The 13,791-nt window shown below is 40.3% G+C and overlaps 1 protein-coding gene across 2 annotated transcripts in view; it reads left to right on the top strand.

Moving 5' to 3' along the window:
* LOC127479708 (regucalcin) overlaps positions 1-13,791 on the top strand; it is an 83,735-nt gene that overhangs the window by 43,966 nt on the left and 25,978 nt on the right. For both annotated transcript variants that reach the window (XM_051807000.1, XM_051806999.1), the window contains 5 exons: positions 1,130-1,320; positions 3,395-3,606; positions 6,085-6,252; positions 12,341-12,457; positions 12,921-13,394. In XM_051807000.1, the coding sequence (XP_051662960.1) occupies positions 1,130-1,320; positions 3,395-3,606; positions 6,085-6,252; positions 12,341-12,457; positions 12,921-13,394 (1,162 nt within the window). The remainder of the gene's footprint in view (positions 1-1,129; positions 1,321-3,394; positions 3,607-6,084; positions 6,253-12,340; positions 12,458-12,920; positions 13,395-13,791) is intronic.

The raw sequence follows: 13,791 nt of genomic DNA, 5'->3' as shown, positions 1-13,791 counted from the left end.
GCCAGCATAATTTAATTTTCACTGAGGCCATTGTCAGTACCAAGTTATTAAAAATAAATATATTGCATCTCATACCAGCAGTATTATATTAGAAGAAAAAATTGCTATAGATTTGGCCGGACTAGAGAAAAGAAAAGCTCACAAGGGAATGAGAGGAAAAAATGATCAAGGTGAAGCAGGAGGAAGAATGGCAGAAGAACATTGTTTGTGTTAACATTGAGAACCCACATTGTCCAGTAAGAATTATGTGGGATACAGCTTGACTGCTGCCTCCTCCTCTTTAATGCCTTATTTTCCACAGTTTTTCTCTTTTCCTTGTCCTGTAGAGGGTTAGCTCCAGATAGCATGCAGAGCTGCTCTTGCATGGCACCACTCCATTCTGTATCTCTCTGGATTCCTTTTATATATAGGGCCTTTTGCATTGAATTCAGAGAAAGATTGACCTTATCTAGTTTATTTTTTCCATTCCAAAATCAAACTAGTCAAACACTGAGTTTTATCTCTGAAAATAATTGAGAGATTGAGAATACAAATCTTTTTTTGCCTTGTTTCTTGGATGATTTTTCCCCTTTACATTTTTGCTTGGCATCATAATGTTTCTTTCATAACAAAAACAATGGATTGTAATGTGGATAAAGTGTCATTTACAAAATAAGTGTAGACAGTGTATCCCAAATGGAGAGCAAAGATTTTTCCCACACACACAGATACTACAGTAGAATAAATTAACTTTCATGAAAAAGCTGGTATTTTCAAGAAATCGGTTGGTGAGATTTCCTTCTATCATTTAGGAGGAATATAGAACAAAGATTGTAGTGATGTTGTGCATAATACTTCCTGTGGGTTTCAGAAACACTTGCTTCATTGCAATAATAGCATTTGTTAAATTGAAAATCGTATCCACTGGCTTACATTTTAAAAAGGTTTCTGTGTACGTAGCAAACCTTGGAACATTTTGTGTGAAAAAATGACATTTACAAAATCTTGTCTCCCTAGCGTGGCTACACTTACTGGATAGTTTAAAGTCTGTGAAACACCAGGTTTCTTTGCACTTATAGCAAATATTTCATGTCTTTCAAGGGTGAATCTTAAAAAGCTGTAACTATTTCTTGTTTTATTTTCACTCTAGGGTTGTAGCAGAAAAAGTGAAAGAAGTACTGTATACACGACCGAGGAAATACATCCACTGTTCCAGCCAAGAGCCCACAGAACCAGGTTACATCAACATTTTGGAACTGGCAGAATCTGTGTGTCGCTATGACTTGGATGATATGGACATCTTTTGGCTTCAGGAGCTAAATGAAGAGCTGACAGAAATGGGTAATTTCACAACTCGTTCTAATTTTAAAAGCAGCAGTTAATTTCTGCTGTTTGAATTCTAGTCTGCTTGTGAGGTCTTTTAACGTTTGCTGAATGAGAATTGAATACCAATGCTAAGAAAAACAGGAGATAAAAATGTAATTAAAGTAATTACTTGCTTGATCTGTTAATGTTTTATATTTTACCTGTTGGGCCTAAAAACTTTTTCACATCCAAAATCATGTGCAACTTCTGCAGACTGAAGCAGGAGGGAAAGAGCCACACCAGGTGAAATTAAGACTTCAAAAGTTTAAGGTTTTTTAAGGAAAGCAGATGTTTTCATATCTTAAGTTTGAACGTACTGCTACAAACTCAGAGTTCTGAGGAGCTTGCATGCTGGGTTCTCAACAGAGTAATTGAGTTTCACACATGTTAGCCCATTTAGAATCAGCTAAGTAAACATTCTTTTTCCATGCAAGTTGTTGGTATAGAGGGCTATGAGCAGGAGTGAGCTATGTAAAATAACCTTGGAATTATCACTAGAATAACTATGGTGGAATAACCTGTATGTCTAGTATTATTCCATGGGTGATTGCAGATCCTTTAGGAAGGACAGGTGGACAAAGGAGGGAAATATTTTGCATCTCCTGGATTCGCTGTTACCAAAAAAAAGGAAGAACCTGTAGGGATGTGATAATCAACGGCAGCATTATCTGTAATAGCTATAAAATAGTGGTGACTGAGATCCTGAGGGGAGTGAGGAGAGGAAGTAGTTTTTCTGGTCCTGGACTTCAGGAGAGCAAGTTTCTACTTATTCAGGTAACTGATAGGTGGGATCTGAGAGGCAGCTCTGAAGTGCCAAAGGATGTGGATGTAAGAGGTAGAAGCCAGGACAAACTTCCCAGGCATACAGGAATGCTGTTAGCAAAAGCTGTTAGCTTTTTGGTGGAGCAGATCTCCATCTGTGGAGATTTTCAAAATCTGACTAGATATGTCTCTTGAGCAACAACCTTTGCTGGATTTCCTATTGACTCTGCTTGGAACCAGGGACTGGGCTGAAGCCCTCTAAAGGACCCTTCCCACCTGAATGATTCTGTAAATCTTTTAATTCTGGAAGTGAGAAAATACAGGGGCATGAGAGAGAACAGTTTAAGAGCAGAAGGCACTTTTTAACAGTAGTCATTTATCTTTTCCATCTCCATGTTTATCATTTGTAAAGAGGATTCAGAGTTAGTAGCCTTAGTTAAAATATTAGCCTCTGCTATTAATGGCTCATGAATATCCCAACATTCAAAGGTCTAAGTAAATAGTGAGCTGTGAACATCATCATTATTTTTGACAATTATTTTGATAAGATGCAGGTGGGAGATTTCTTATAGCTATGAGCATTGTAGGGTTTCTTAGCCTACATCCTGAAGCTGCGAGCCGAGGACCAGTCTCATAGCAAATCCTTGGTCCTTCTTATGCTAAGTTTGATTAGTGGGGAGTGTATATAGCATGTCTAGTGTTCAAGTGAACAGATAGTATGGATTGCAACAGTATATTTATCTACTATTCTATTTTTAAAAACCCAACAAAAAAAATAAAAGCACTTTTCATAACTGTCGTACTTTAATCACTCAAGTAGTGTACTGGATAGCACTGGGTGGTGCAACTTCTGTATCTTTATAAGATATGAAGTATTCTTGGTAAGTTGTATTTCTTAGGGAGTTAGCCTTCAGAAGAACATACTGTGTGGTTTTTGGATGTCATCAGTGTTTCTTAAAGTGATGGAGGTGCAGGAAGGGTTGTATGGGAGCCTCTAGCAGTTACAGCAACTGCTGTCTGTTGTTTATGTTGTAGTGTTTTCTTCAAGGTTCAATCTTGTGGTTTATGTACAGTTTAAACTTTTACTCCAGTAGTAGTTCTGCTGATATTTATAAAATAATGCTACAATTAGTCTGTGAGTGAAAAAGCTTTTCTATTTTTCTTTTATTTTCAGATGCTGTGTCTACTGCAGTAGTTGCTAGAAATTGTCTTTTTCTCTTCCTGTTTCTCTGACTCAAGCAGAAGCACCTGACTGTCCTCTAATTCCCCTTCCTTTTCTGTGTTGTAGGATGTGGGCCCCTAGATGAAAACACAATGGAAAAGACAATTGAAGTGCTGGAACGGCACTGTCATGAGAATATGAATCATGCCATTGAGACTGAAGAGGGGTTGGGTATCGAATATGATGAAGATGTCATCTGTGATGTGTGCCGGTCCCCCGACAGTGAAGATGGGAATGACATGGTGTTTTGTGACAAGTGTAATATTTGTGTCCATCAGGTTAGTGCCTGCAGAAATGTTGACACCATCCTATGGTCTAAGTTTACCTAGGCAAGTGTGGAATTTGAACTGGTATTCAATGTTAATTGGAGAACTCTGTAGTTTTCTATGTATGAAGGATCATGCAATACTAAGGTGAATTTTTTGACCCCAACAGTTACAGTGGATTAAGTGGCCTAGCTTAGTTAATAGGTGGACAGCTGCAGTCTAACAGGAATGCAAAATGTGGTTTTGGGACTTGCAAGTACTTCCTCTGTGACCATAAGCAATTTTTCCCGTTATGACTAAACCTGCTTTTGAAGATAAACAGAGCAGGAAATACTGGCTTGCCTATTTGTGAGAAATCTAAAGATCACTTGTTTCAGGACTGTCCAAATTTAGCCATCTTAAACCACGTGTGGCACTTTAAAGAGTGATCGCTTTTAGAAAGCATCAGCACCTGCGATAACCATGCTCTTGGTCTGAATGTTGCTCACATTTATAGTGTTTCAGAAGTAGCTAAAACTTTACACTGACTGAGCTCAGTGTAGTCAGTCAGAGGTATCAGAAAAGGGATATGAATCCTGTGGTTTCTGTGCATCCTGTTCTGGAAGGGGGTTTTGCTGTGAATTGAAAAGAGACCAAGAAGGTTTTTTTAAAAATGTATTTTTCTACTGACTGCAAGCAGTACTCAGAAAACATATCTGGCTGAAAAAGGACCTGTCATCTCCTTACTCTCAGCGGGCTGGCTGCCAGCCCAGCTGCTTTCCTGATCTGATTCACCGCGTGAAGCAGCCATGTGAACCTGAGTTGCCAGCAAGGTGACAGGAGTACAACCGGCATCTGGGCTGCCTGCTTCAGTCTTGTGCCTGTTTAGAAGTAATGATGGATTTGCAGTCAAAGGCTCGTGGTTGCCTGCTGACAGCTGAGCTTGAGCTGATGGTCTGTTGCCTCCTTGCCCCTCATTCTTCCCCACGCTGAATCTGCCTGAAACCAACTGGGGAACGTGTCTGGGCTAGAGCTAATCCTAACAATAACAACAACTCATCTGATTTTTAATCTGGATCAGCTTTGGTTGAACAAGTAGCCTCAGGTCTGTTTGTCATCACACAGTTAGGAGGTGGAGGGCAGGAGGAGTGTGAGAAAATTCCTCCTTTGTGATACCCTCTTGTGCTGGCTCAAACACGTTGTGAAATTACTGGTTTGGTAGTCTGGGCATCCTCCTCTTATTAGTTGGTTTAAATTAGAAAATAGTTTCAGTCCACTTCCGACCCCCTAAATGTGATCTTAGGTGTAATGCCACTTCTGCTATAGTAACAGAAAGAATTCTGGTGGGAATGTGCCACAGAAGAGGAAAAAAACACTTGTAAAATTTAGATTACAGCTCCCCCTGTTGGGCTTTTACAACAATTGTCACATAAAAAAAGCATTTAGGTTAGTCAGTCTTGCCGAATTTAATTCAGGAAAGTTCCCCTTTCCATAAGCCTGACATAAATGTGCAGTGTTTTATGATATTGCTTCATATTAAATACTGAGATCTTAGAAAGATGAGAAGGTAAGTGTGGTAATTTTATACTAGATTTCATCTGAAAAAATTTACAACTGATGATCCTTTTCTGTTGAGTCTTCCAATGTTACTATTCCCAGAAATGGTGAGGTTTCCTCTGAAATCCACCCTTTTGATAAAACTTTTGTTTGGAGTGCTTGAGTGGAATTAGGCCTTGGTGGCAGCCGGTTGTTTCAGATACACTCAGCTTAATAGGTGTGTGTGTAGGTACAGTAGGATCCATTGTCATTCCATTAAGAACCATGAGGAATTTTAATTGGAAAGAATTTTTTAAATTCTCAATCCTAGCAAAACTTAAGAAATTTCTCATTTTCTACATGGTTAAGAGCAATACTTGGGATATAGGCATAAGACCTGGCACCTCATAATTTCAGTACATGCTATAATTTTTGTTGCAATATTATGTAAATATTTGAAGTATCAAACAGTGCATAGAACCGTAACCACAAAAGTAATTTAATGTTGCAGGAAACTTCCTGCAGTCAAACAGCTTATATCCCTTCACATCTGAATAGAATTTTGTTGGAGTGTAAAGTTTTTAGCAGAAGGAAATTGTGATTTTGAAAAGTACTGAATGCAGAAGCTAACTTAAAGAAATGTCAATGTTGTTTGCTTTGGAAATTTAAAAATCACCAAAAGAAGAAACCGAAGGTTCTTAACACCAGGGCTGTTGAGCAGTCACAATGGATATGTTTTACAGTGAAAACAAGTAATACCAGCACACATTCTAAAAAGAAACCAGGGTAAAAAGATTGCTTTTGAGGCTGTTTATCTCTTTGATCACTTGACTCATTTTAAGGTGAAGAAATCACAGAGGGATTAAGTGAAGGCCAAATTGTGCCTTTACTTTTTGAAAGCTTTGCTCTGTATGAATATTAATGCTTGTGTGTGAAATAATTTGCACATAATGATTTCAATATCTGTTCTTCAAGGCGTGCTATGGAATCTTAAAAGTACCCGAAGGGAGCTGGCTGTGTCGCACCTGTGTCCTGGGAATACATCCTCAGTGCCTCCTGTGTCCCAAAAGAGGAGGTGCCATGAAAGCTACCAGGACAGGGACCAAGTGGGCACATGTGAGCTGTGCTCTTTGGATTCCAGAGGTAAAAACCTCATTTCTGTCTCTGTCCTCCTCCTTCTCGTTCCCTTCTCTGCCTTTTTATGTTCTCCTGATTTTAGGTATCTGTCTGGCATAATACTGGGCTTTACTCTGATGGGTCTGCACAGTCTGTGAGGACCGGGAGAGAGTCCAGCTTATGTTCTACTAATGAGTCACTTTGTCACCTCCATTTACTCAGCAGTCACTTCTTAGTGACATTGCGGTACCTGAGTGACCTGTGAGAAGGGGTTACTGATGTAAGCTGCATCTTACAAATACAGTTTTATTGTCTCTTATTTTTGATAAATTTGTGTGCTCAGATACATGTATAATTTGCACAAATACCTCTACTTTTTTCTTTGTGTTGTTTTGGGCTTTTTTTATTATTTATTTAAAGAACCCCCCTTTGCATTATTTCTTTAGGATGTATGCTAAGATTTGCAGCTAAGGTTTCTTTGAACTAAAATTTTTCTGAACAGTGGGGGAGATGTGACCTTTTATCTCTGTTATATTTTATACGTAAAGGCTTTTTTGATATATCTGTGTATACATATATGGAGAGTTTCATAATGAAGTTTTACACTTCATTTTGAATCAAGTTTAGCATCACAGTATAATTCTGTAAAATGGAATGTTCACTTGGGTATATAGAGTTTGCGTTTAATTTTGCACTTGGAATATTTATGCTTTCTTTCTGGTAAGATTCACAAGTCCATTTTGGTGAGTGATTTAATGTGAGGCAGTAGCCAGATATGTCAGCGCTGTGACATCAAGGATACCGTATTTTCTGAACCTTCTGTTCCTAAGTGCAGCCAAGCCTCATGCATGCAAAACTTTGAGGAAGATGTTGGGATTCTGGGTATTTTTTTGACTTAGCAACTAGATGCAATCTGTAATTCCTAGCTGTCTTGGGTATATATCTGCTTTTTAAGGAGGTTATCTTTGAAGTTGCACTCTTCCTTTTGGGCCTCCTTGTAGTTCCTGGCATCTCTTCTACCTTCAAGGAGAAAGGAGTTGAGAAAGAAAACCCATAGATTTATTTTCAAATTAAAAAAAAAAATCTTTTCTCCTCCTGTACTTAGGACGTGACTTGGCTGGAAGCTTTCCTGACTCTGAGCAGACTGGTTTTCCTAAGAGGTCCTTTCAGTGTGTGATTGCCTTGCTGTTCTCACTAGTGGAAGAGGAACAGCGAGGTTTGGGAAGCAGGTGACAGCAGGGCAGGAAGCACACACTGGCTTCCTGCCTGTCCACCTCCCTCTGATGAGGGAGAGAAGCCACTGGGAGAGTACCCAGGTGGGAGAACTGGAATCCGACTTCTTCCATAGCCCATTCAGTAAATCCCAAGCCTTGGGCACCTCCTCCCCTTCGCACCAATGCCAAGTGTGTTGGGTGTAGTGAGGAGATGGTACCTGCCAGTAGGGATGGGAAATGCCTCTTGGATTCATTCTATCTCTCAGGCTTGTGCATTGTCACTTGTAAAACAATTCAGTCACCAGAGAAACCTTTGTGAATCTTTGCTAAAACAGCACATCAGTTCCTGTCTGGAGAGTCACTGTGGCTTTACATGCTGCAGGGGGGAAGAAAGACCTAGAGATTAAAGACCTATGTATGGATGCTTTAGAGGAGAATGTGTATTCTCATATTTTTCCTCTTCCCAAAATAGTAGCATGCTAGAACTCCCCAAAAAGAAACAGATTAATTATAAAGTCACTGTCATTTCCTCTTGTGGCCCTAACAGAGTAGAACAAGGCATTATGCAGAGAGGAAGGGGCTATAAACATGTCTGTCTTCTAGCAAAAGGTTCAGAGAGGCTTCGTGAGTCACCAAGTGTAGTCTAGCATTGTTGCAGTCAATTGCAGCAGGTATTTTCCTTCATTAACTTATGCATTAAGTTTTTCTTCATTAACTTTTTCCTCCATGCCTTCCTTGTGATTTAATGGTGTTTAGAGGCTTTCTTGATCCTCTCTTTACTGATTGGGGTGTTTGAAGATTTTTACTTTCCACAGCGTGCTCATTGTTGGTTTAAAACCATTTATTCTTCTGCCTTTACTGTCCTTTAGTCTAAATGTGTGGTCTATTTCATGTTTTCTTAAAGGCATTCTTCTAAATAAGAAAAGGAAACACTGATGCCAGAAAACCTATACTGAGTGTTTTGAAATTCCAAGTCCTTCTCTACCTTAGATAACCCATTACAGTTACATCCTCTGTCAGTCAGTGTGATGTTAGCTGAAGCAGCAAATGATAACCCTCCCAGCTGTAGAGGAAAGATAAAATTTACTATCCTGTTGTGAGTGGCCATGCTCGTGGCACTGAGCTGCCCTTCCCAGCCACTGACATAGATCTGCAGCTGTTGGTGGCAGGTCAGCAAGGAAGCAGAGGACAGCAGGGGGATGATCGTGTGCATGACAGTTGCAGATAGCAGGCTTCACAACCCATTGCTTTCACTTTCGCACACTCTTAAAACTTCTTCGGAGTGTAGCAGTCAAGATGTAAGTCAAGGTGAAGAAATAGAGAAAACAGCTACATCTTACAGCAGATGGATCATTTCTACCTTGGGGTGGCAGTTTTTGGGGAATGAAGAAGTTGGCCTGTCTGCTCTCTGGATCCTCTGTGAGTAGTAAAGTTCAAACAGACTTTGCCTTGACTTCTCTCTTTGAATATCAGAAACGTGCAGATGGCACGAGGCCAGTATAAATAAATTGCACCTGACTCTGTAAGTGCCTCTTTGTGCTTTTACAAAGTGGGGTAATACCAACAGCCAGCATTACAAGCTGAATGGGCAGTATTTCCAATATACATGTTTCTTGACCTCATGAGTCTCCTCTGGGGAAGGAGGAGGGAGAGCATTAAAGAGGGCAGAGAGGGACAGGGAGGAGGTCTGTGTCAATTGCCAAGTCCTGCTGGGAAGCACAGTGGAAGCTGGTATTACTCAGTCTCCAGAAGAAATCACTGAAGATTCTGGTTTCTTTTTGAAATGAATGTAGACAACCTGACAAATTGATAAAATCCCTTAATTCCCAGAGGAAATCTTACCTCTTAGCGTAGTGGTAGCAGTCAATCTTTGTACAATATTGTTTCAGAAACACCTGTGTGACTTGTAACCAGCTCTGTTTTGAGCAAGGTGAAGTTAGGTTCATGAAAGGCTCTTTCCTTTGGGAAGCAAAAAAGCTACATTTGATGATGTTTAAAAGTGCTGGACATGATTTGTTAAACTATAGGCATTCCAGGGATAGCGTCGTCACTTTTCCACCAGTTTACAGAAAGGCCACAATAGGTTCAATTGCTTCTCATCTCTACCTGATGAGGGCATCACATATTGCCTTGTGTTCTCCTTCTTGTCTGGTAAAAGCTGAACCCTCTCTAAAGCATCTCACTGTCTTCCTAATGAAGGCTTTCAGAAGTGCCATGCAGCAGGTTGACTATATTCCAGAAGATGTGGGCTTGCAGTTGGGAGATGAGAGGGTGAAGTACTGTAACAAACATATATCTTATTTGAGTCAATTTATTCATTAATTCATGAACTGCTGGTCAGCTGTTTTTTTTAAATGTGGAAATGATGAACGAAGTAATTTCTTGAAAAGCTGTTTTTTCCAGCTACTTAAATGATTTTTAAAGCAATGCATGATAAGGAGAGTAGCAAAACTACTCTGAGCATAGCAACTATGACTTAGCTCTGCTATCTTTGGGTAAGTCTACCTCACTGAGGAGGTCTGCTGAAGCAAAGCCTTTCCTCCTCGGGGATTAAGCAGGTTTTAAAATGAATATGTGTATCAAGTCATTGATGGTGTACCCCCAAAAGGAAGCTGGGAAGTTCCACTTTGTCTACTAGCTCTTGTAAAGTCACCGGTTTAATTATCACGTGTTAAACTAATTCATAACCTGGATTTCCCTGCGTGACTCTTACTGTGAAGGTAGTCTATGAAAATTACTGTAGCATAATGCTCTTAAGTTTTCTAAAAAAACCAAAATAACTGTTCAAATCTCAGCCTTAACTGGTTTTTTTTTAACTAACGAGCTTTATTCTGTCTCATAGTGCCACAGAGCATGACCTAGGAACCTCCTTTCTTTGAATTCTTAGGTCTGACCCCTTTGAGAAGATGCCCCTCTCCCACCACAGGAAATACAAGTCTGCCCCTGTTCAGGTGAATTGTTTCTAGGAAGTGTGGAGAGCTTCCTAGCTAGTATTAGCATTTTTGTTTGGCTTCAGACAGGTAACCTTGCAAAGCACACAACTGCTTCTTCAAAAAGTGCTGTGTAACTGTCGAAATGCTTGCTTCTGGAGACTGGTGTTCTTGGGACACAGTTATCCCACTGAAATCTTCTGCTGTGTGCCATTCTCATACTGGCCCAGTTCTGCATGTTGATCATTCAGAGCTGGCCAAGTTTTTGTTTCTTTGCCTTGGATAAATCCTGTTTGTCAGGAGTGGCTCAGGCATGTCTAGAGATATAATTTTTGTCCGTTTTGGTGTCCTAAAGATGGAGGACAGTCCTTGTTTCCCTGTACAGACAACAGGCAGTTGAGAAACTTCCATCACAATAGATATATGGAAGTTAGTATAACAAAGAACAGGAAAAGGTATTCTGTGCGCATCTGAATTTTTTTCTTTCTTTTAGTAATAACATCCATTATCTGGTCTACCAGGGACAAACAGATCATCCAGACTAAGTATGTGAAAACTAGCACAAGAGAATATATCGTGCTTTGCAGTAAGAGAAGTTTGTTGTATTCTTTCTCAAGTTATACTTGATGCAATCTGTAGTTAGGAGAGTGTATTAGGATCATGTCTTGCAGTGGGAGTGCTTGGTGGAGAGGCAGAGCTGGGAATCGAGGCTTTCCCTGGCTGCTGACTGATAAATCCGTTCTGCCTCAAATTGTGAGCTGGCAGAAGTAGACACTGTAGCAGATCTGGGGCTTTTATAGAGGGAACTTTTCGGGAAAGCGTTCCTATGTTGTTCTGAGTAGCTTGTATTTTGGTCCTTTTTAAGTTACATCTGTGAAATGGCACAGAAAACAAACAAAAACCAAAAAAACCCCCAAAACCCCACAAGGGAATGGAAATAAACTTAAGTACTTACCACTTACTGCAGTCTCTCAACAGGTTGTTGTGGTTTAGGAATGGTATTCCCCAATTTAGTGTTCCCCCTGAAGCACTCCAAACCATGTGCTGCTTGCTCAATCCCCCTTCCTCCTGCTGTGAGCTGGAGCAGAAAATTGGAGGCACAAAGGTAAAGATCACTGGTTGAGATGAGAACAGTTTACTGGATACAGCAATGGAATATGAAGAACAAACAGTAACAGCTATGCTCTCAGCGACAGAAGGAACTGACAATACCCAACTGCCATGCTTACCCTAACTGAAAGAGAGCCCTTCCCCCCATCCCCAGGAAATGATGTGAGGTGGTTAGAAACAGGACATCATCCACCCCTCATTCTGTACAATCTACGTCATGCCCAAATCCTACACCTTATAACTATACTATATATATATATATATATGTACATATATTCCAGCATGGCTCAGCTGCGCTCAGTGGTGGTGCAACTTCATTCAGGCCATGATAGAACACTGTCAGTCTCCACTCTCCAGTGGACTTATGCTGGCTATATAGGACTATTAAAGGGTGAGTGAGTCTTGCTGACCACTCCCTGACTCTCCAGTTCATGAATCATCTCATGGATGGGGGTCACGGAGTCCCGGTTAGTGCGGTATTGCACTGTTGTGGTAGCGCTTGGTACTGTGTTGTTCTTCGACCCTCAGCAGTCCTACAGTGGAAGGGTCATCTGAGAGATCAGGCAAGGTACTCAGCTGTCTAATTTCTTCTGTCTCCACAGCAGCTATCCCAAAAGCCCAATGGTGCCCTTAGATTACCACAGAGGTAATCTATGCCAAGGATACATAGGGCCTCTGGCCAGTCACAGTGGGAGTTTTTTGCCAATCATTCCCAGTCAAGCTCACTTCAGCTTCCAGTACAGTCAACTGTTGTGATCCCCCGTCACCCCAGAAATAGAGATGATTCTGCTCCTACATATCTTGCTTGCTTGTTTTTATTGCTTTGGTAACTGTTTTCCATGCTGATTTTTTTGTTTACAGGTTAGTATTGCTTGCCCAGAAAGGATGGAGCCAATCACAAAGGTGTCTCACATTCCACCAAGTCGATGGGCTCTAGTGTGTAGTTTATGCAAACTGAAAACTGGTGCTTGCATTCAGGTACGTACTTGTCCTGTAGTGACTCTGCAGGGTAAATCTGTGTCAGAAGGGCAATTTTTGTATTGCATTTTGTTCTTCCAGTGTTCAGAGGTGCTTTGCAATGCAGATGACCACTGAGTAGATATCTACTTCTTCATAGCTCTTTTCTATCAAATTAGTTGACTAGCACAGAGATTTAGGAATTAGCCTGGATTGCCTTCCTTTCAATAAGGCTGAGATGTCTAAGAACCACTACTGTGTGCATCAGAGATGTACAGAAAACTCCTTCTGTTGAACACTTTGCAAACAAGAAAATACTAAATCGGGTGAAGCCAACTTCAAAGGTATCAACAGATATTTTTAAGACTGTGTAGAAAATAGGGTTTTGTAGGGATGGACTTTCATGTAATTAAGATAATTATGTCCTTCTTTTCTGGTTTGTTGTTTTTCTGTTAGTAACTGAGGTCTTTTGTTTTGTCTGCAGTGTTCCGTGAAAAGCTGCATCACTGCCTTTCATGTCACCTGTGCCTTTGAGCATAGCTTAGAAATGAAGACTATCCTGGATGATGGGGATGAGGTCAAGTTCAAGTCATATTGTCTAAAGCACAGCAAGAACAAACAGAATTCGCTGCCTGATGTTGAGGAGCACCCCAAGAGCGTGTCAGAGCAGAAGCAAACAGAGAGCGAGAAAACGAGTTTACGAGCCCAAAAACTCAGAGAGCTGGAAGAAGAATTTTACTCATTAGTTAAAGTGGAGGATGTTGCAGCAGAGCTGGGCCTTCCTAAACTTGCTGTAGATTTCATCTACAATTACTGGAAATTAAAGCGAAAAAGTAACTTTAACAAACCATTGTTTCCTCCCAAGGAGGACGAAGAAAATGGCTTGGTGCAGCCAAAAGAAGATAGCATTCATACTCGCATGAGGATGTTCATGCATTTGAGGCAGGACCTAGAGAGGGTAAGAATTTAACTGGTAAAGTTTTGAAAAACTATTTGCAGGTGAGCAAGGTCTTTGTGGATGAAAGTGGGAGTGGGGAAAGCAAAGGGAGATGATTTTAAAAATAACTATTTAAAAGATTAAAAAAAAAGTAAGACCTTCAACTTCAGTCTTTTGATATGCTGCACTGCCTGCTGCAGACTTTCAGAAGTTGTCCTCTCTCAGTCCAGTGAGAGGTTCAGTGCTTCCTGACTTGCTTAGAGGTTATTCCTTTATGTATTTTAAGATGCATGTTTCTGTGCACAATGTACATATTTGGTAATTGACTCTCTGATTTCAACTTGTATTGTGTAAATGTTTAAAAAAAATGAGGTTTTTCAGCATTTGCCTGCATGGTTTGGAGTCAAGTAGGTGATAT

This window comes from Manacus candei, unplaced genomic scaffold, assembly GCF_025592945.1.
Source record: "Manacus candei isolate 608988 ecotype Guabito, Panama unplaced genomic scaffold, ASM2559294v1 h1tg000069l, whole genome shotgun sequence".
Taxonomy (NCBI): Eukaryota; Metazoa; Chordata; class Aves; order Passeriformes; family Pipridae; genus Manacus; species Manacus candei.
Note: the sequence above shows the minus strand (reverse complement) of the source record. Positions and strands in the feature narration are given on the sequence as shown.